General features: G+C 38.0%; 1 protein-coding gene across 4 annotated transcripts in view; it reads right to left on the minus strand.

Annotated features, from left to right (window-relative positions):
• Positions 1–24,278, minus strand: part of CTNNA3 (catenin alpha 3) — a 536,681-nt gene that overhangs the window by 64,355 nt on the left and 448,048 nt on the right. For all 4 annotated transcript variants that reach the window (XM_086467518.1, XM_086467519.1, XM_086467521.1 and 1 more), the window contains one exon: positions 3,009–3,101. In XM_086467518.1, the coding sequence (XP_086323644.1) occupies positions 3,009–3,101 (93 nt within the window). The remainder of the gene's footprint in view (positions 1–3,008; positions 3,102–24,278) is intronic.

A 24,278-nucleotide genomic window follows, 5' to 3' on the forward strand; every position in this document is an offset into this window, starting at 1 on the left:
ACATTTGTTTAAAAAAAAAAAAAATACATGAAGGTTTCTGTCAACATATTGATCTAGGCTGAGAGGGTATGTATCTAATTTAGTCACACCTATTATTTTGGGAGTAATGTACAATTTATGGCCCTGATAGTATAATCTAGGAAAATTGTTCCCAAGTAAAGATACAGAATTAGGCTTTAAGTAATGACTGCTATCTAGATTCTCCAAAAAGGAACATTTACAGTAATGGTGTTATTTTGGGGAGAAACTGAAGGAATAATAGAAATGCACATCCTACACTGTTAAAATACTGTATTTTCAGATGTATTAACCATAGTTTATCTATAAATAATGCTCTCTTCCACCTCCCCACCAAACTCACTCACCGTGCAGATTACATATTGTTTACGTAATACAAGGAAAAGCATATCCCAGAGATATCTCTCCACAGCAATAATCTATGCCTCTGATTCTTGACATGATAGATGGCTCCCTTTCTGCAGCAGCCTTCAGCATTTACTTCTTGCTTTGTGTAGTCATCTGGAAGTATGTGTTATTTACGGTTTTCTTTTCAAAAAACTTTCCCTTTAAAGAAGTACCCTGGTTTATCTATCTGAGAAGTGGAAGATGATGTGTGAAAATGTGATCTTTTAAAGCTTTAGTGGATCTTTTGTTACTACATTGTGATAGTAAATGTCTACAAACTACCACTGTTTTCCCAGCGAAAGAAAAACTTCAAGTGCATTCATTATGGGATATTTATGAAAATACGCAAGAACACCATCTGTACCTGTTCCAAACAAATTCATAGCATCTTATACGGATAATATTTTGAAGGAAAACCCTGCCTTTCTTAACTACAATAGCAATTTTAGTGTGTAATGTGAGGAAGATGTGCTAACATTTACAAAGAGTAATTTAAATTGAAAAGGGCAGCTAGTATATTTTAATTGCCAATTATGTTTATTGAGTAGTAAGATTGTATGAGGTGATTTTCATACTTTTGTAGTTGTTACATCTCTCACAAAGTTTTAAAAATTAACTGACAAATAATAAATATAACTGATACGCACATATGCAACACAAGTGAACAGCATTAATTTTGGTTAGTGTTTTTTCATTAGTATTTTAGGGTCTTAAAGAAAATATTTGTGTTTGTTCAATTAAAAAATGTGTGTGCTGAAAAACAGATGTTAACTAAAATGCCATTTCGTCGACAGTTCATTTTATGTCGAAAAGTTTTGCTTTTTTCCCCCAACTAGTTCTATCATTTCTAATCTACATTCTGGGAATAATATTAGAACCAATCAAGTGTGAGAGATCTGTTATTGCTTTAGGGTTTGAACAAACAAGTAATGAAGCAGACATTTCTGGCCCCATGGATCATTCCACTTCAGGAAGTTGTGAATAAAGTACAGTTTTGCTAAAACATTATTTAAGATGGAAACATAAAGAGGATTAATGGTTGCTAAATACATCCGTTTTGTACTAGGAAACCTTTTGCTATCTCAAAACTGGTTTAAGGCTCTTAAAAATGTTTGAATGTAAACGATAAACAAAAAGCAGTAATGTAGTGAAGTCCTCGTGTTGCAAATCTGCAGTGGGTTAAGAAAAACTTATCTACACAAAGTTAGATAAGTAGAGATGTCCTTTAATAACGATGCGCACCAAGGACATGGAATCCTTCCCAAAGATGTCCGCCTGCACGCTGAAATCAACAGATATTTATACAGTAAATTCATACATAGCTAATTTATACAATACATATTTAATTTCATCCTCTCGATGATTGGTTCTTCTTCTCTCGCTTCTGATGCAAATTAGGGAGCAGCCTCTGTTGTAGTCTTCTATTGTTCTCTTTTGAGTAGGTGGTATAATTTGGGCAGGTGGACCGTGAGTCAGAGGTCTCGACCACTCCTCGAATTGACCATGTATGGTCAGGGAATATGTCTGCTTGCAGGCTCTTGGCTTGTACCTGCTTCGGTCATGATTCAAAGATTATACACAATGGGTACTACCATAAATCCTGTCTTGCAGACATCTTGGACTACAACATGCTGTCCTTGTTGCTAATCACTAAGAGATTATTGATTAATGAATACCTTAGGTCTGGAATTTTACAGAGGCATGCTAGCAGCATAAGCAATACAGATTTTATTTTATATTTAATAATTTATTCTATTTAAGACTGTTCTACCTAAAATTATCACTAGTCATCCTTATTAATATCTACTAATTAGAATTCTTGATATTCAAATCAGAATAAAAGAAATAAGGGGTTTTCAAACAGCATCACTGGTGCATAACAGGTTTAAAGTTTCTCTGGTTTCTAAACCGTAATCACCTGGTGAGGTTTCTGTTCTTACAGATTTCAAAACATGCACATAGGTCTAACATTTTAAATTTAATGATTTTATGCAACACTCAGGTTAAACGATGTCACAACAGGAAAACCAGATTCAGAACTTACAGAAATTATCAAATACTTTATTAAGTTTTTCATACCTCCTCATGAATCCACTAGCTACGCAATAAACTACAGAATAGATTCACACACGAAGACAGCAGAAAAAGTCTGTAACTCACATACTGCAGTGGCTAAGATTCCAGATATATCCCTCTCTCTTCTGTGCACATGAACTTTCTCGTACGTAGAGGTTATTTTTGGTTAATACACACTGCAGACTTCAGAAAGACCCAGTTATAAAAACTCCTTATTAACCTAGCTTCTATTAGACCAAGCCACATTTACGAAACTGTAACCTGTTAGAATTTCATTCGGTAAGTATAAGAATTTTTCTGACTAATTTACATGACCAAGTATTTACAACTTAATTACACTGCCTTCTTCTCTTTCAGGTCATACAGATCAGTTTTGTGCCCTCTGCACATTTTCAGAAATCTATTAAGAGCTGAACAAGATTTTAATAATTCACTGCATGACTTTAAGTGGCTTCACAGGAACAGTAACACAATAGTATTTTCCCCCTCATCAAATTGCCTTTTAAATAAACTGTGGTAATACATACCCTGTCAGTTTTCCCTTCAGTCTGAATACTTGTATGACTACGTGCATCATGGTCTTCTTCAAGGTCAGATACATCTTCTAGCTCCTCAGGTGTCTGGAAAAAAACAATGTAGAAATGGGTTATTACCATTTATGGTTAGTAACTTTGGTATTAAGATCAAACATGTATTATAATTTGGTCTAACACAACATCTGACAAAACCCAATCCTGTTCTAGCAGTGCACTGGTTACTAAACGCTAACTAGAATCAAATTCTGTCAGACATTTTTGAACTAGTTCAGAATGGCCATGCTTTAATTAAAGCACTGACTTGTAAAGTCGGTACTTAGTTATTTTGTATTTAAACATTGTGTTATTGCTGCTAGCAGAGGTGTCTTACAAGAAACCTTTACATGAGCAGAATGGATGCCTGCATTTTTAGAAACAGAAGATTTTTCAACATTTTTTTTTTAATAAGCTTTTCTACTACTTCTCTTCACTGTCTACAAACACCCACATGCACACCTTACCAGATCCAGTAGGCCCTCGAAAGAGCCTAGTATTTTGGCAGTGGGAGTAAGAGAATCCTGCCGATTTCTGTTGCTACACTGACATCAAAGAGTACTCCAAGTCAGCTATGTGCTTAGGGAGGGAAAGAACACCTCTTCCCCAGTTTTCAATGTGTCACTTCTCAATTCTATCAAGTGGCAGAAGTTCCTGCACTACAAGAAAAATTAAGTGGCACTAATGTGCTTTTTGTGTACATGGCATTATTTCATATGCCACTGTCTGTTCCTTCCTAGTTCCTTCCTCATCTCAACTTCCATTTAAGCAACACCAGTTTATTACATGAAGATACACATTTGCATTATGAAAATTTGCTATCCTTTTCTACTGTTGTGATGTTTTCTTAGGTGGATAGGAAGAAGTAGTTCTTACAGTTATCAATTAATGATATCAAGCCATCTTCTCAACAAGGGAAAGTTAATCCCAACAGCATTAGGTAAACACATTTACGCTTTATTCAGCATATAAGACTTCCACAACCCTTAAACTATTATCCTTCCAACAGTTATTATATATGTTAGGAAAAAATCTAAATTCTATCTTTAGCCTCCTCTCTTAATAAGTGCTCCAAATTCTCCTCTTCTCTCTTCCTCCCCACGTTTTGTTTTGTTTTGTTTTTTTTTTTCCACAGACTCCAAAACACAGGTGGATTTGGGTCAGTCTCTGACTCTTACTGTGTATACTGTATGTACTGTAATGTACGCACAGCTAAAAGAATCTGTTTGGTAACACAGGTTTTGGATACACATTTCTTCAACTGTACATGAGCAACTACATCAAAACCCATGGTTTATCTTACGACAAGAACAATTTTCCACACAATCTAGGTCTTCACACTTATTTCCTCCTTCCCACTTAGCAACGTACTATTAAAAAAACACGTCTTCGTGCCGAAGTTCTGGATTTTATCACAAATAACTTAGTAAAAAAAAGCATCATGAACATGGCTATGTAACAAAACATTAACAGCAAATTTACTCATATTAACAAAACACTGCACAATGAAGCACAGAAAACTTTCAGGATTATGAACTATTTAAAAAACAATACTGGTTCTGCCAATGCAATATGGCACTCAATTTTTCCTTTATCAAGTAGATTCACATTTTAAAGAACCAAAATTATATGGAAGCAGACTCAATATATAACTGGCGACAGATCTACTGAATGATGTACTAGCAGCTTGACATCTACAGTTTCAATTAGAGGGAAATCCTGACATTCTTAGTATCCCAAAAGCCTGACATGCCAAGAGCAACATGACAAGAGAAGGACTATCTGACAAAAGGCAGTCAGAAAAACAGCTGGTCATTACTTCTACCCAATTTTCAATCATGTCAAATGTAATTTTTTTAATCCAGAATTGCTGTATGTTCTCACCTTCTTATTTTTACTGACAAGTTATATATAAACAAGATCTGTTTAGAGGGACACTGTAGTGTTCTGTTATTTTATTTCTGGGTCCATAGCATGGTAGTGGCACTACATTAAACTGAATTACATCCACCTGCATACATCTGTATCATTTGGAAAAGCACCTTTGTAGCCAGACGGTGGTGTATAAACAACTAGACTTAAACACCAGCCTCGAAACAAGGTTTAAATAGCACTCCATTACTTCAAGAGTACAAAAGTAGATTTCGCTCACTGAATGAAGTAAACAATAATTTCTATTATCATTGTAAGAAGTAAAGAACCTAAAGCTGGTGTACATTCTAGCAGAAATATAGTGCTGGTGGTGAAAAATACACCTAGACTTCTTCAAGAAAATAGGCAATCAATTTTGGGGGCAAAGATGAGCATAAGGCTACACTGGTAAAGCAGGGAAAAGGGACATTTTATTTTCAGGCAAAGACTGTGATGAAGTCTCTTAGCTTTAGTCCTGAGAGTAGACGTAGTGAATTCCACAGTAGCCAAAAGGTGTTACCATGCAAAAGTTGTTTGAAAACCTGGAGTGTGGAAGGAAAATCAGATTTTGTTTCGGGTGGATATCCATGAAATAAAAAAAAAAAACCTATCACAAATTCACTTTAACTGGAACACTTACAGACACTCTTATTAGAAGACCAATAACAAAAAGGGTATTAAAACAGAGTAACTTCAGCTTCTCAGGATTACATTGACCAGGGCCCTCAAGCAGGTAATAGCCATTATTAACTGAGAAGTTTATAGGAAAAAGAAATCACTTTCTTTTTAAAGCTACACAATACTTGGTTACTACAAACAGAAATACATTGTGATTCTTAGGTTTTTCTAAACCTTAGTTACCATTTTTTTCCCCCAATGATCAATAAGCTGGATTTCACAGGAGTGGGCACTATTCCTTCCTGGGTGAACAAATACTCAGGAATGTTTGACAATTGCACATTTAGAATACAGGAGTTTTTTCTTCTATAAAACATGGAATACAAGATGTTGTGACAGGGCAGAATGGTTAACAATTTTAAGACAGTCAGAAATCAATGACAAGATGAAGCTGGAGCTGCCTACAAACAGGGTACATAACAGAGCGCTACAAGAGTGGAGACACGGGATGGGACAGGACGCCTGCCCCTGCCTCCTGGCCCATGTTTCTAAGAGAGATTTCAGTCAATTGTGAAAAGCCTTTGTTGACCCCAACAAAAATGCATTCAGTATGTCCCTAGACATTTAAAGCCTAATTACATTACTACTGCTGACATGTTACACAAGTAGTATGTATTCCTTTCCACATTTCAATGCTTGTAATAAATCTGCATTCTTGATGGTTTTGCTACTGAAGACTCAGGCTGAGGACTTGAAATCATATTTATAGACAAGTCTAGTATTGATGAATTTTACACCTTCCTGGTATTCAACTCCAAGCTGCAATAGCAAGTCATTACTATTGTGCATCAGTGATTTCAGGCTATGAATTACCTTTTCACCTATGAAATGAAAAACACTTACTGATAACATACCATTTAATTTGCTTTTCTACTAGTATTTTAAAGAGAATAATTAATAAAACCAAGGCCTGGACTTAGTTTTTAGATCTCTGCCAGTCTTTCCAAACTGTGTGCAAATGTGCTCTTTGGCTTATTTGCTTTTTAAAGTAACTTTATAGAACAGTGTGTTTGAATAGGTTTCTCCAACACAAAGTTTTTTACGTAAACCCTCCTCAAAAGTGATTATCCAAACAACTTCATCTAGATTATTCATTTTTAAAGGTCACATACACCCTCGAAACCATCAATCCTGAAAATAAAGGGTCTCAACTGCCAAAAAATAATGCAAAGCCAAGTCTAGAATCTCAAGATATATGATGTAAATGGACAAAGAGGCATCAGGATGTGAAAGAAGGAAGTTACCTCTTCTTATCTAACATTCAATTAAATGCTGACCTTTAAACTGTCACTATATGCTCTAATGCCTTATCTTATCTTGGTTTCAACACCCTCTCTCAGTCATTCTTTTTCCTAAATGGATGCTAAAATGCAGTGCAGACTAACACCTTAACAGGATCTAAATTGATAAGTGATGTCTTTATTAAACCACTGCAAACACAGAGTTATTTGTGGTATGTAAATACCACAGCAGCAACAGAAATCAGAAATGCTTGTATGCGCTCTAGAATGATCAGAATTTGTCTATTACGCTCTTCACTGAGAACAAAATGGGTTTAAAGAGATTATCTGTTCTACTCTGGACATTTGACTAATGCCTGTGTTACAAAGATTTCATCATGTCAAACAGCATGTCATTCAGTGTAACAAACTATAGTAAAAGTGTCACAAACCAGCCCTCTACAAATATTTAGGTAGCACCTGATATTTCTGTGTATTAGTCACAATACCGCCATTATCCCACACTTAATTCTGCCAGATGACAGGCTGCCAGAGAAAGAGTTTTGATGCACTAGAGGGAGAAGAAATTGCAAGCATTGTTTATTTTTCCTGACTAATTCAGTAAGAACCTGATATAATTGTTGCTATTTATTTGCTAAAAGCAATTTTCAGGTTTTTGCTAAAATAAATTATTTTGAGTGTTATTTTGAAAACAATAAAACCCCACATTACAAAAGGCAAATCAAAACCTTATGTTCTTAATCTGTCAATATTGTGACACCTCTATTCTATAGCAAATATCATCCCCCCTATTTAGTACTAAAAATGATCATATGTCTATTCTTGAAATCTATTCTTGGCACTTCCCTTACAATGACATCTTTTTCATACCACATTATTTGGGATATTACGCATCTAAAGCTAACAAATGATTAATTAAACCAGGGATCAGAATTCTGTCTTTGATAGGAGCATTGTCACCAACTGCTGACAAGGAATTTGTCATCAATAGTAAAATCATTATCCTGTCATAGCCTGTACACATTACCAATAGTTCATTTTCAAAGATATTTGACAAACAGTTCTTGTTACTAACAGAGAGAATTGTAACAAAAAATTTTTTATATATTTAAGATGTAATTTCAGGTTAAGATTAGTGAGAACATAAACTTCGGTGAAGAAGTTTAATTAATGATGAGAACAAACAGTTTAATTAATGATGAGACCTTCAACACTGAAAGATGAAAGTATTTTCAATAAAAAAAAGATGACACTGTATGGTAAAGATCTGGGGTTTTAAAAATAATAAATGCCATGAATTCACAGTATGAGGCAAAAGTTACTCTATTACTACTGGATGCTAGGAGGTTTCGTTTGCTCGTTTAACAATAAGACAACTTATAACATTCTGCTCTGCAAGATTAAGAAGAAAAATTTAAGGTTAATCACCATTAGAAACAGCTAGACAGATCAATAGCCTGACTCAATGTGACAATTTCTGTGTTTTCAGTTCTCACTGAGCACACATTAGGATAACAGTCTTCCCAATAAATGGCTGGGGAGATAGGAAGTGAGCAGAGGAGTGTAATTGAAAAGTTTACAGTGAAATTTTTGAGAACTGCCTCCTGAAAATCCTTTTACAGTAAAAACTGTGAAGTTGTCACAGATAAGTAAGTTGGTACAGAGAGTTTTAGCACCTATTTTCTATCCTAAGTTATACCTCTTTTGCTGGAAACTCCTATTTCAGCCCTGTTTACATTCCTTCCTTTCTTGAAGCTTGGTTTTACCTCTTGAAGCACTGATAATACTTTGTATGTATGCCACTCTTGCATAATGCCTAGAACAATTCAAAGACAGTTTTAGTCCTGAAAATACTGACCTAGTTATGCTGTATAAAAGCATTGAACACATATTTAAATCTAAAAAGTTGGGGGAAACTTGAAAGTTGCCTGAAAATCAAAACTAGTAATGGCATTGTTACCGTAAGGGTCAAAAGATACACGGAAGATAAGATTTATAGCTGAGGTAGCAGTCTTTATAAAATGAAACAGTGTGATCAGAAAAGAAGGTAAGATTTCAGGAGTACAGATTCTTCATCAGGTACCTGAGGACTCACTTGGGAATCTGAAAGCTTGTTTTCTTTTTTCAACTTATTTCATTTTTCAAAGCACTCTTTTGGTATGACATTTTTCAAAGGAATTTAAAATCCCAAATAACAACAACAGAAAATACGATCAAACATAGCTACTACAATCATACACCCCTGTTGTAACCAAAGTGCTTGTCTTCACTCTGTGAAAACTATGACAACTGATACATAGCATCATGCAAATTGTATCCTTTGCTTATAACTAAGTAGGAAACTTCACCATCTGGCTTAGAAGCTTCCATTTTAAACTCAGAAAATTAATAATTAACAAGATCAGAACAGTGAGAGGCATTAAGGGAATCTTAGTAGATAAGGCGTTGCTTAATGATTACCTAGATTGCTGTATAGTCCAGGGGATCGAATTAATAGATGTTGCTTAATGTTTCTGTTACATTACACATTGTACAAATTAGTTGAAGCAAGAAGTCCTGTGCCCCCCTACAATAGACAGTCCCCAAGAAGAATTATGAACCTGTCTTAAGAACCGGCTGAAACAGACTCTGAAGTTTGGGCAAGAGCCAAAGAGCAACTGAGTCTGTGCAAGGACAAGGGGTTATCAGCAGTGACGAAGAGGAGCCATCAGCCTTCATCTTTACGACCCCCAACAACCATCACAAGGAGGCACTGCACAAGGGCAGATGGAAGAAGATTATGAAAATGACTACTTGGGACTAATTTTAATATGAAGCGGGGACTGGTCATACATATGTATAGGCGTATTGGGAAACCTTATGTATATGTAATGCTTAACTGTATAAATCTAAGACAAGTTGCTGCATTGGGACGCGCACGACTTCGGTGAGGCTACCCCCCCGTGCTGCCCAGTGTTGAATAAACATACCTACTTTACAATCTCACAGATTGTGGAGTCCGTTTTCCACACGTCAACAGTAGCATTTAATACAAGTGATTTGTTGTTCTGCTGATCTAAAATGTATTCCGTTTCCTCTGTTGAGTTGACATACATTTGCTCCATCTAGTGGGAAGCTAATTAAGACCTGGACTACCAATTTTATAGTTGTGTTTGAAATAGAAGACTTTATTTCTAAACAGAATGGAACTTGTTTTCTCTACCCCATCTATACGTATTAAAGGTAGTCTAAAATATCATTACTGTATGACTGGCTAATTCCAAAGGCAACCAAACATGCTTTGCATTTTGACTCTTGAAAAATTCATAACGGTTCACATTTTCAAAAAAGGACAGAACAAACCGGGAAAGTACAGGTTGCTCAGCCTCTTTTCAGTCCCTGGGAAATCATGGACTGAATTTAATCACGGACGCTCCTAGGCACATGAAGTACACAGTGTTAACTATGAATAGTCAGCATGGATCTCCCAAGGGTAAATCATGCCTCATCAACCTGACTACCTTCTCCTACATTTCTGGATGAGGGAAGAACAGTGGCTAGCATTTAGAAAGGCTCTTCACACTATCTCCCAGTTTCTGTAACCAAGTTGGGACATTAGACTTTGAATGATTGAACAACTTGGATAAAAACTGGTTGGAGAATCAGGCTCAGAGGACACTGGTTCATGCGCTGTACCCCACCTGGTGGCTGGGAACAAGAGGAGTACCACAGAAGCCTATCCCAAGATCAGTTCTGTAGAACATCTTAACCAAGGGTCTGGAGCAGGTGATTGAGCGCACACTCAGCAAGTTTACAGATGACACCAGATTGGGGGACCAGTCAATATGCTGAAGGGCAGGGAGGCCATCCAGAGGGATTTATGCACACTGTAGGAATGAGCTGACAGGAATCTTATAAAATTAACCAAGGATAAATGCAAAGTCTGTCAGCTGGGAAGGGAGAACCCCTTGCTATAAGTGAAACTAGCTGGGGCTGCCTGGCTGGGGTGCAGATCAGATCAAAAGGACCTGGGAGGTCTCAACACACAGCAAGCTGGGCATGAGCCAGCAGCGTGCCCTGACAGCAAGGAAAGCAGCAACACCCTGGGCATCCCCCAAAATGAGGGAAGTGACTATCCACCTTTACTTGACTCTTACCAGACAGCACCCAGAATGCTGCACCCTATTTTGGCCCCCACCCAATACACAGGAGACACTTCATTTGCATCAAGGTCAGCAGAGGACCATCAAGACAGTTGATGGCTCTAACACTTGTCTTCCAAGGAGAGACTGCGGGAATTGGGTGGGCTTGTTCTGCCTAGAGAGGGGGTGGCTTCAGGGCATCTAACAGCAGCCCACCAAAACCTACAACAAGATCATCAAGACGGAGCTAGACTCCGCACAGCAGTGCATGGTGGGAGGATGAAAGGTAATAGGCATAAGTTGGAACAAGAGAGGTTCAGCCTGGGCATAAGAAAAGCCTTTTCCCCCATGAGACAGCCCAGCTCTGAAGCAGGCTGCCCAGAGAGGTTGCGTAGTCTCCATCTGGAGAGGCTTCCAAGACACAGCTGGTTAACATCCTGTCCATGGGACTAAGGAGTCTCAAGGAAGGCAGGAAAAACCCCAAAGCAGAGGGGATGATTACAATGAAGATCCACTTAGCTAGATTAAGTTATAGGTTCCAGGTACTTTGAACAAAAGCCTTTGTTTCCTTCCTCATCTTTCCTGCTTGTTTGCTTTTTTGTGTTGTGTTGGTTTTGTTTTGTTTTTTAACATTTAGTTTGTATTTTAATCTCACATAATGGTGAACTTTCTGTAAATCTTCTTCATTGCGATAAGGAGTAGCGAGGTGTGGTAAGGTAAGTCTACTTCTGATGAACAGAAGGTTTGAAATTACGCTTCAAAAATGTGTGATACAGCCTGTCTTCCCACAGAAACTCCCTTCCTCCCTAGAAGGCTCCACGTTTGGTAAAAAAGGAGAATATATCACAAAGCCTCATTCCCAAAGCCAAATAAAAATATTGTTTCAAGGCAGACTGTCCTACGAAATGCAGATACGAAAATGGAAACTGCATTTGCAAAACATCAATATGTTAAAGGTAAAAAAGGTACAGTGAATACCTCAAAGTTTGACTGTCTTAAAAAGACATTTCAGTGCTCAGAAAGGACAAGAAACAAGAGACAAAACAGACAACTCATAATTCTATAAAAATCGTAGGTTTATCAGATGAATAAAGCCTGAGCAATGGCAGCCCCTCCATCGAAGATTTTTCTGTAACATGCCAAATCCATCTGTCTCTGTTAACTGAATTACGCTAAATGATCATACAAAAAAAAAAAAAAGTAATTCCCTCTGATAGATGAATATATCCCTTAGCAAAAGACTGCCAACAGTAAGTATATTTTCTCAAACTGGAGTAGATGAAATTATTATCAACGACCTCAACATCCACTCAAGTCTCTTCAGTCTCAAACTACCCTCTCTACTATCTGACCTACAAGTACAACATATCATCTTAAAAAAAGGTACACAGAATAAGCCTGTCAAACAAAAACTTATGCATAATTGTAAAGATACAGAATCTAATGCACAGGCTATTTCTCAATGCACAGGTACCACTACCATCACCCTTCCCACACATTCCCACCTATGACTTCTTGTTGAAATGTAAACTTCTCAGTTTTAGCCTATGTTCCTCCCAGACACTAAGAGAGCAAAAACAAAACCACCCTATCCATGAATCCTATATCTATTACTTTCATTCCTGCTTTTAATTATCAGAGGCTTCTGATGCTGAGAACACGCATCCACCCACATTTAGTCATTCAGCAACCAATAACTGTTCAACTGAGTGATCAGTGCCCATTAACACGGAACTAAATAAATCGCTAAACACATCATTGTGCAAACCAGCCTTCATTTCACAAATCGGTAATTCGATTCTGCTTTGAGAGGCTGATAGCTTTTATTAATAATTAGGCTCCCCAAGTGAAGTGGAATGAAACACCACTTTCCCCCCTCATCCCAAAGAACGCTATTTCAGGTGCTACGAACTATTACACGATTTTGTTATAATTTTTATAGATGCTAAAGAGAATCATACAACAACAGCTTTTTAGTTATAGGTACACTGTCTGTTATTACTAATGCATTTAACAGTCCATGGAAAATCCCTGTATGTGAAATGATAATTTGGGAAAGTTTCTTGACAAAGTCATCTGAAACACCACACCAAGGAATATTCTCTTCTAGCACATCAAATGAGGAATTAATTTCCTTTGCATATGTTTTCACAATATGCATCTTCACCAGCCTCTGCTGGCCAGTGAAATGGAAGAGGAAATACTCAACATAATTCTGTCATTTACAAACACAGACTGCCACAGATAAAAATGACACAGACAGACACAAGATCCTACATATCTATGAAAATTTAACAAAATCTTACTTATGATTTCCTAACGTCTAAACTTACTCTCTTTTATCCATTACGAACATGTAACACAGATGTTCTCCTTTCTTGTGCAACAGCATTTTATATAATTGAAAATAGCTATCATATCTTTCCCTTCTCTTGCTCTATTCCCTAGGCTAACTAAGACTAACCTATTCGGTATTCTCATAGGTCACATTTTCTAATACTGTGACTATTCTAGCTGCAATTAATCAGAGTGCATTTGCTTAAACAACTAGGGAATTTTGGAAGTGCTCACTGCTCATCTTGGGATCATAGAACCCCACTTCCCTTATTTTTTACTAAGGTACATAAAAAGCAGAATAACCACAGCCAACTGTAACTCAATAAACTCTTGCTTGGTTGCATGAGGTGAAATTATTCTTCCAGAGATCTCCAGTATTGTCTGACTTGAACAGTATGTGAACAGTAAGAACTAATGAATCTAAATACAAATTAAGCATAACCAGCCTAAATTCAATCAGTAACTGGAGCTGATCAGCATGGATCCCATGGCCAAGGACTCAAAACAAAACCAAAGTCTTTCTTACTAGAACAAAACAGAATACAAAGACTTTTCTTCATGAAAAGAAAAAAACGCCTTTGATAATACTTGTTAGAAAAGTATTAATGACATTCATTTGGTTTGTCATTAGTGCTGCCTACCTCTTGGGGGTTTTTTGGTTTCGGTTTTTGTTTTGTTTGTTTTTGTGGTAACTGCTCAGGCACATAATTTCAGTAAAACCCCTTCACAGTCAGTTAAGTATTAGAACTAGATCTAAATGTCCTGAAAAAGTTTAATTTTAGCAATGAGAACAAACTTCCCTGATAAAGTAACACAGCTTTGGGCATTAGAGAATGTATTTGATGTGATGGCCAAGGTATCTCAACAGAGGAAAGGTTTGTAAGGCACACGAATTCCAACTTGTACACATGTGCATAATTGCGCCACTTCAGTGAGGTCCTTCATTCGGAATTACTGGTCCCAAAAAGCTGTGGTTAGAACAGGGCCCTGGTAAGTATGTTCTCATCTCCACAAACCAGAGCTGTGGGTCAGCAAGGATGAAGCTATACTCCTTTCATGAATAAACTAAGCACTTCAAAGGCTAAGTCTCCGACATGAATAGTAGTTTGTTACTTTATATTAATCTGCAACTCATAAAATGTAAAGCAGCAGAAAAACAGAGATCTGTCCTGTGAACTGAGTGAACCTCTATTTTAAATCAAGCAGTTTACAATATGAAGCAGAGTTTATGCTTCTACAAAATGGCAAGAGAGCAGCCTCTTCATCAGTGTTCATTTTTATACAGAGAGAATACACAATGTGCTTTATTGACACTTGCTGACAAAAGAAGGAAAATTTGAAAGGAAACAAGCTGAGTAACAGCAAACAGATTTATCAAGAATAAATCATGGCAAAACAATCAATCTTACTTTTTTGATGGGATAATGTCCCTTTGCAGATAAGGAAGCAGAAAAAGTTTTTCTATGCTTTCACAAGATCACCTTTTAAGCAAGCTAGACGAATAGGTTCTAGATGAACCTATGATAGCGTTTGTACATAATTAGTTAAAAGATATACTCCAAAATATTTACCAAAATTTGTCTGTCAAAAGGACAGGTTTTATCAAGTTGAATTCAATGGGCAACTGCACTAAGCACATTTTCATAAAAACTTCGTACGAAGGACAGTGTGGGCTTACTGAATCTGTAGGTGATACTGAATTCTTGAGAGACTGTGATTATAAAGCCAGTTTTAAAATGTAACATACTCTTAACAGACTGAGAAAGAAAGAAAGAAAGCACAGTAGGAAGAAATGTAAAGTACTGAATTTAGGCAGGAAAAATCAACTGTACAAATAAGAGATGGGAACTCATTGGCTAAGCAGGAGCTCTCAAAAAGCATTAAGAATCACAGTAGATCACAGGTTAAACAGGAACAGCAAAGTCACATTCTTGAAAATAAAGGCAATCAGATTGTTATAAGTATCTGCAGGAGCCCAGTCAGCAAGCTGCATGAAACAAGCATTCTACTCAACTCAGTTGAAGCCTCCACCAGAAGTATGGTATCTAGTGTTAGCACTATGCTTCCAAAAGGAGGTAAACTAGCTGAAAAGTTTCAGACTGCAACAAGCATGAGCATGATATGAAAAGAAACACTGCTTACATATACAAGAAACAAGGAGGAGATAGCCTGTTCTCCACATCCTTGACGGACTAGACAAGAAGTGCTTTAACTGCCGTAACGAGAGATGTGGGGTGGATTTTAGGAAGAATTTTCTAAAGGTAATGAAGGAGTGGAATAGATTGCTTGAAGACACTGGGGAGCTTCCAGCTGTGGATGCTTCTAAGAACAGGTCAGACAAATGAACATCGGGAATTATTTGTAGTTATCCTGGTCTGCACAGGAAACAGTACTGACAGAGTACTACTGTGCTTGAACTACTGAACTGTAACTCGACATGAAGGAAATACAAGCAAATATTAAAGAAGAATCAAGTCTATAAACACTGTCACCAAACAATTTTTTTTTTTAAAAGCAAAGTACTTTTTGCACAGATTACACTGTGGAATACCTGTTGTTAGAGTACAAGTAAGGTCTTTACAAGAATGATACATTTAAATACAAATTGATATATATATAGGAATTACACTTTATTTCTAATTAATATTGTAAACCCTGAGAAATAGATGAAAAAACATCCAAGAATCATTGCACTTATTTCTTCATTAATGCAGCACACTACTGTTAATTTGTTGGAGTTATGACCGCTTGAAATTTTAGAATGGGACTTGCAATACTTAACATAATGTAAAACACACACACAATTGAATAGATTTGGCACACAACTGGTCATAGATCCTTGATTCATAGAGGAAAACAATGTTTGAAAACAGTGATCACATAAATGATACTCTAGTTCATTTATACAATTTATTTGCCTTAATTTATGTGTTGATCAGACACCCAGTAAACTGCTCAGAACCATTTCAATCATCCAAACTCTAAAATTTTCCTCTTACCCTAAAAACCATAATCTACTCACTGGTTTGGTTTAAACTTCTGTTTACTTTTATAGAAATACTAATATATTAGTATCCATATACATGCAGGCAGTATGGATATTAAGGTGTACTTATTTAAAGCAGTGCAAGAAGATTTACTATTTTTAATTACTGAGATACCATGAAAAAACACCACTGCTTGCTAAATATACACTAGGGATCATATAATGACACATTATTCAGCTACAGTGCATTAAGATTGCAGAGAACCTCACCAGTGCTACTTACTAGATCTTTAAGTGCTCATTTCTAAAACTTTCACAGTTTTTTAGTGTAGTACTTTAATACAGAAAAGAGGCAACATAAGAAACAGGGAATGGAAATCAGCTGCAAACATCTGGGTGAGTCTGACACTTTAAAATTTAAGACTTACAAGAGAAGAGAGAGGAAGCTGACCTCCAGAAATAAGAAATCCAATGCCAAATGGGGAGGAAAAGCGTAAAAGACAGCTTCAAAAAGTTATAAGACAAATACCTAGTCATGAATGCTCAATGAACTGTGCCGTACCACAGGACCACATGAAGATGAGGTGTAGACTGAGTGAGATGGGTAAATGAGGTCTGCTGCTCACAATGTTGGAATGGCCTATATCTATTTCCCCTTTTCAATATTTTATTGACAATTCCTATTTCTCTGTCATACAAAGTAGTAATAGTCAGACCTTCCAGCAGAGTAATTGACACAGTGTATTGATTTCAAGCAGAAGATGGAGCCTATAGCATCTGCATGTATCAGTTTGCCATGGCCCACTCTTCAGTGGTATGCTCTGCCAGAGGTTAAAAATACATTAAACTACCTTGAAATTTCAATCTGCTTTCATGGTATTTTTGGTAAAATAGATTTTTTTCCAACAAATTGGTTAGTAGTTATTCTACGTAATAGTGCAGTAAAAAAATACCACCTACTTGCTTCTCTGGTATTTATTTTGCTTCGATTTTTCGGAGCATATGTAGCAGAACAGAATAGAACAGAGTATTTTCAGGTGGAAAGAGCCTACAACAACCATCTAGTCCAACTGCCTGATCACTTCAGGGCTGACCAAAAGTTAAAGCATGTTATTAAGGGCATTATCCAAATGCCTCTTAAACACTGATGGGCTTAGGGCATCAACCACCTCTCTAGGAAGCCTGTTCCACTGTTTGATGACCACCTTGGTAAAGAAATGTTTCCTAATGTCCAGTCTAAACCTCCCCTGGCACAGCTTTGAACCATTCCCACACATCACATCACTGGATACCAGGGAGAAGGGCTCAGCACCTCCCCTCCTAAGGAAGCTGCATAGAGCAATGAGGTCGCCCCTCAGCCTCCTTTTCTCCAAACTCAAGTCTCCGAACTCCAAACCCAGAGTCCTCAGCCACTCCTCACAGGACATTCCTTCCAGCCTTTTCACTGGCTTGTTGTGCTCCTCTAGATGCATTCAAGGACATTCACATCCTTCTTAAATGGTGGGGCCCAGCACCACACCCATCACTCAAGATGAGGCTGCACCAACACTGAACACAGCAGGACAATCACCTCTTTTGCCCAGCTGGTCATTATCAGGATGGGGTTTGCCCTCTTGGCTGCCAGGGCACACTGCTGACTCTTGTTAAGCCTGCTGTTGACCAGCACCCACAGACCCCTTTCTGCAGGGCTGCTCTCCAGCCACTCCTCGCCTGGTTTATACTTATGCCTGGTGTTTCTCCATCCTAGGTGTAGAACCCAGCATTTCAACTTGTTAAATTTCATCCCATTAATCATACCCCAGTGCTCCAATCTATCTAGATTCTTCTGCAAAGCATCCCTGAAAAGAGTCAGCAGCACTGCCCAGTTTGGTATCATCAGCAAACTTGCTAATGGGCCATTCAACTCCCGCATCCAGATTGTTGATAAATATATGGAACAGAGCTGACCCTAGAATTGAACCCCGAGGAAGACCGCTGGTCATCAGCCAGATGCAGCCCCATTCACTACAACCCTTCAAGCCCTGTCCTTCAGCCAGTTCTTCACTCAACATACCATGAAACTGCTCATCCCACGGCTGGACAACTTGTCCAGAAGGATGCTGTGAGGGACAGTATCAAAAGCCCAATTAAAATCCCAAAAAGAACCATATCCACTGCCTTGCCTTCTCTTCATCCACTAGGTGGGTAACCTTATCATAGAACAGGACTTTCCCTTTGTGAACCCATGCTGACTGTGCCTGATGACTGCATTATTCTTTAGATGCCTTTCATTAGTACACAATAAAATCTTCATAATGTTTCCAGGAACTGAGGTTAGACTAACAGCTCTGTAGTTCCCTGGGTCTTCCCTCATGCCATTTTTGTAGATAGGAATAACATTGGCCAGCTTCCAGTCAGCAGGGACCTCCCTAGACTCCCAAGACCTTTGGTAGATGATTGAGAGGGGTGCTGGCTTTAACATCTGCTAGCTCCTTCAGTTCTCTGGGATGAATTCCATCAGGCCCCACAGACTTGTGAACATTCAGCTGATACAGCTGGTCCCTTACAACTTCAGTGTTCACAAATGGAAAGTCACTGTTTCCACACCCGCTGTTCTCCAACTCAGTGACTGAGCAGCCCAAGGTCTATCAGTATTATTAAATGTTTAACATGCTTTTAAAGTAAGCCTGCTTTGATCCTTCATAACTTCATGATAAGCACATGGGGTCAGAAAAAGGTCATAGACAATTTTCCCCCACTGAGAAAGCTGAATCCCATCAGGTACCAGCAGACCTAATGTTGCACAGACCATCCCATGATCAACACTGTCAATCAGGGAAATAAACTGAGAAAACCTGCAACACCATGAGTGCTCCACATATATTATCACAACAAAATGCCAATTTCTTTCTTATCAAACATTTTACTTGCAGTGGGTTTGTTGGTTTTAGTTGGGTTTGTGGTTTCCAGCTTGGGGTTCTTTTGGTTTCTAAAAAAGCAATCACAGTTTGGTTTTTGGAAGACAAGGCTAAACGTTCCTTTTTCGTAAGAAAGTCCCAGGCTACAGAATTGTCTTTAATCTTCAAAACCTTCAGCAAGGTCACCTGGCTCAGAAGAGAATGGAAATTACTAATCATGAGGATGACGGTATTTCCACTAAAATGTCAACTGTTTTAAATTGCATTCCTAGTCAGTACTGTGGCTGTTGTGGATCATATTCTCATTTGTCCAGAACTTCCCTTATCTTGCATGGGAAGGCATGGCAGAGTGGTGAATTTAACTCTGGGGATGAGGCCATGGTGCCACTTGCTTCATTTTTGTCTAGCTCAGAGGACTTCCCTGGTTTGTAGAAAATACAAAGTACATAGACTGAGGTAGACTTCAGGGCATGTGCACATGAGTCTCTGGGCCTTAAACTTCCTGTTTAAGCATCCATCTTCTAATCTACATCCGTATGCCAGGGTAGCTTTTAGTATGTACATCCCTTCTATTAACAAGACTTTTTGCATCATATTACCGTGTTACACAATTTCTATACATAGTTTAGTATCTTTAACTTTCGTACTTAATTACAGCATTTATTTTAGCTAAGATAAAAAAAAAAAAAACAAAAAACAAAAAACACAGAATTCACGTGCTAGTTACCCTTTTCCAAAGAGACTGACACCCTGTGGGAATCCCAGTTTTCATGCTTTGCAGAAGCCAATTCTTATACTACCCTAGTATCAGGCATGGGTAGTAAATCTGCATATAAACAACATGAGACAAACTTTAAGGTAATAGGAGAGAAAATAGAAAAGGAATGAAAAAAAGGAGGGGAAGGAAAAGAAATAAAGAGGACACACAAACAATACCATGTGAGACAGGACAAAGCATAGCTACCCCTGTGATGCAGCACCATGATCCTTCAAAGAATACTATCCTATGTCTTCACAGTAAGCTATTCATGCGAATTGTTGAATGGTCCCTGACATGAATTTCAATTGTTCTTCTACTTTCTCTTTGTGGATGACAGTATTGTTGGCAATTAATAATGCTCTAAACTTTTTTTGCTTAGGCAGTAGATAAATCTCTGACCTCATCAACACACCCAAGAATAAACAAAAAAGGAGCAGAGATGTATCACAGCCTAACCCCCAATTATTCCAGGTAAAAGCTGTCTGCCAAAACTCTGAGCCATCTGGCAATCCTACAGACTGTCTAAGAGTGAATCATTCCATCTCTAAATATCCAGGCTGCAGGTAATACTTGCTGTTGAGTTTTTTGGAACAGAAAATATCAGGAGAAAATCAAGTTTTTTATTGATGAATAGCCTACAATTTCATCTGGATTTAACTCGACCAGTAGAGATGTACGTGTTAATTTTATAAGGAGAAAAGAGTCCTGTGAATTATAAAGCAAGTGTCTTCTACAAATGCAATGTCCAATTTCACATACCAAAAAAACCAACAAAACAGCAGCAACACCACCAGATAGAATTAGCGAATCATAGAATGGTTCGGGTTGGAAGGAGCCTTAAAGATCAGTGATGCAATGAACTTTTCATTCAGGAAAAAATAACCCCCATCACACAAATCCTTTCTGCAGTTAAAAGGCAATTATGGTGAGTCATCAGCTTTCTGATCTGTGAGTTTCCTATAAACGGCAAGGGCAAAACAAGCAGTCAAACCTGAGATGGTGAAAGCTGTAAGATGCCAGACTTAAGGCTGTAGTACTGGAATGGAACAGCAAAGTGGAAAGGGAAGCCTAAGTTTAGGCAGCCACAATTTGAGGTTTCATCTCTAATGGGGACTGACTCCATTTCAGAAGTAAGCGATTAGTCTGCAACCCCCAACACTGGCAAATGAAGCCACAATTTGTGCTGGTGCTGCTCTACTTAAACTCTGGGTAAGATCTGCTTCTGATTTCACTTATGGAGGAGATAAGCTTGTCTTATTCATTGGCCATCAACCAGTCAGACGGAGCTATGTACTTACACAGGTCCAGGGCGCTGGTGAGACACCACAGCACTTCAAGCATGTAACTGTGTCCTACAATAGGTCTACCTTTGCTTGTTAGCTCTTCCTCAGCGAAACAGCAACTGAATTCAGCTCTGTTCTTTATTTGCTGAATATTAATTAAGTCTCATACTTGTTTTTTTCACACATTTGGAATCCAGCTTTCACAAACCCGCAAACATTTGCAGACTGTATTTGACAGAACAACCCTGTGGGGTCAGCAAAACTCACAGATATAACATGACATACCCTGTTCTGGTGCGATCCCAGACTGGTTTCTCACTAAGGCAAAAGGGACCAATTCCCATTCTGATAGCACATCAGCAACAAAGAATGTCTGTGATTCTGTGACACCTGCTTACCTGATTTCCTCAATGAGCAAATTACACTGATTATGAAGAAGGCAAAAGGCAGGCAGTGCTGTGATTAATACAATAAATATAGGTGGAAGAACAATAGACGTTAGTTATTCATCTGTCTCTGACACCAGTTACTGCAATCAAACATGTGGCCCTCACTGCAAGACCACAGAGAGTCAGCCAGTGCATTTCCGTGACCTGAAAGAATGATGGTATTGCCCTACCTGTGCTGGCCATGATCCCAACAGAGGAAACCTGATTACACTATAGTAAGGGGATGGGCCATTGCTGGTGTGGGGGCCATGCAGCTGCTCTGGGTGCAAGGATGCTAAGGCAGTCATCTGTTGACAAAGACATTCTCAGGGACACGTAACTGTACCTGTGTGCACGCCCACGTTGCCACTGCCTCCCTCTAGATAGTTACTGACAGCTTTTTACTCTCAGAACTTCATATGGATATACTTTGCTTTATCATAACATAAAAGTTGTTACTGTTTTTGTAGGTGAACTTAACACTATAACATTTCAGCATATTTCAGCATATTTCAAAGGCTAATCAAATTAATCACATATGATCATTACTCATGCACTACCTCATGCTGGACCATGTCTAGGAAAAAGGAAAGCTTCTATTTTCAGAAAGAATTCTGTCCAACTTGCTGAATTAATTGGGGTTTCTTATATTTTCTATAATCATTTTATGAGGACTACTTCATGGAGATCAGGGTAACAAGGTACTTGGAGTAACAAACTAATTTTTTGTTAATGTTCCTGCTCTAATTTCCTAATAAGTGAAGTACCTGGTATAGGGAACAGCAAGAGGGCCTCAAAAGCCAACAGCTAAGTTACACTGAAGGAATGGTGCTCTAAAACTGCAATTTCAGCACAATCCATGCACTAGATGATGCACAGTACTCCCTTGCTGCAACACACTTCACTTCAGTATCAATATACATGGACTTTGTTGATACTGAATATAATAAAGGGCCTTTTTTCTCTCTTTTTAAGAATAGGCTGTAAGTCCTAGAGGTTCTCAAGTAATTATCTGGTTTGCCAACCTCTACACTATCTTTTCAGGTAAGCAGTACTTGAATACCATCTTCCCATTTATCAAGCTCAGTACCTTAGTGGAGAATTTTTTTTTTTTTTTTTTTTTTTTTTTAAGTTCTCCAAAGAATTTTCTTTTAAGGTTTCTGGTTTTGCTGACTTAGTTTCCCTGTTATTACTATGCCTCCTTCCTTCCTATGCCCACCTGCCTCCATCAACTCTGCATTCAAACTCTATGAGCACACATTCAAGAAAATAATCCGGTGTGATGCAAATTCGCATTTAAAAAAGAAAAAAAAAATGGGCACGAAGGCATGTTTAAGAGCAAAACATGAACTCAAATATACCTATGGAGTACTAAGGAAATTATAAAAACATAAACCAAAAGAACTATTCAGGGTTAAATCAACAAATAAATTTCTCCAAAACCTTTTTCACTGTCACACTGGTGCATCAGCAAGGACACGCATAACAGAACCAGATCTTACAGTTACAGCAACATCAAAGCACAGAATGACAAAGACTACAGCACTGTTACTCCATTCTTGTGCCAGCAAAACTAAGACCACAACCTAGCATACAGACAATTATTGCTACATCTCTGAAGGCCATTACATATTATTTAACACATTTGTAGTGTACCTCATCCCTTTCCTGCATCATGAAGAGATGTTCAACCTACCAGTTAAATACAGTGAAAATAATGGCAATTGAGAAATTGCAACTAGGCCATGGACTGTACAGATGATTAGGATCAGTAAAAGGGATCTATGGCCAGATTTACAGTGAGCGTGAGCAATTAAAGATCTGTGAGCCACAACTGGCACTAGCACCAAAAGGCCTGATTTCAGAATCAGAACCACAGCCAGAGCTATTAACGCTACTGAGAGACTGCAATTTCCATTTCCAGGCTTGCATTTCTCATACTCCAGTGAACTTTGTGGCAGGATGCATATTTTAATATAGTATCTGTGATTTGTAACACTTTTGCTATGCCTCTCAGTTTTAGTTCCAGAAATTCAGTCCCTCCCTTTTAACAGAATAATACTCATTCAATTTATCTGGGAATATAAATTACATTATACAGTAAGCACCAAATGGCGAGGAAGGAATACACATCACTCTTCCTTGCTCTAAGAAAAAACCTTCAGCAAAGATTTTAATGTTCCAGAAGACATACTGCCTTATGCTTAAAAATCATTCTGGAAAGTTCTGTTTTCTTGAAAGAGAGGGATAATTTTATGAACAATTAAACCCATAAACATATGTTACATGTTCATCCTATCCCAGGATACCTGTCCCTGCACCCCACTGCCTGTGCATTTCCTTCTTGCCTTTTAGGTTGCCCAGCAGGTCTCGACTCAGCCATGCCAGTCTCCTCTTGCTTGCCTGGTTTCTTACACACAGCTTCTCTCTCTGAACCAGTAAGCCCAGCACTAACAGACCTCGATGGTAAGCCATGTAGCAATTTGCTGCTAAGAAGTTCTTAACTCACAGCCTTGCATGATGCCTAAGGCTGTATAGCTTGGGCAGAAGATAATGCAGATTTGCCAGGATGGATAACTGCACATT

The sequence above is a fragment of the Leptosomus discolor genome, chromosome 6, assembly GCF_034619465.1.
Source record: "Leptosomus discolor isolate bLepDis1 chromosome 6, bLepDis1.hap2, whole genome shotgun sequence".
NCBI classification, from domain to species: domain Eukaryota; kingdom Metazoa; phylum Chordata; class Aves; order Leptosomiformes; family Leptosomidae; genus Leptosomus; species Leptosomus discolor.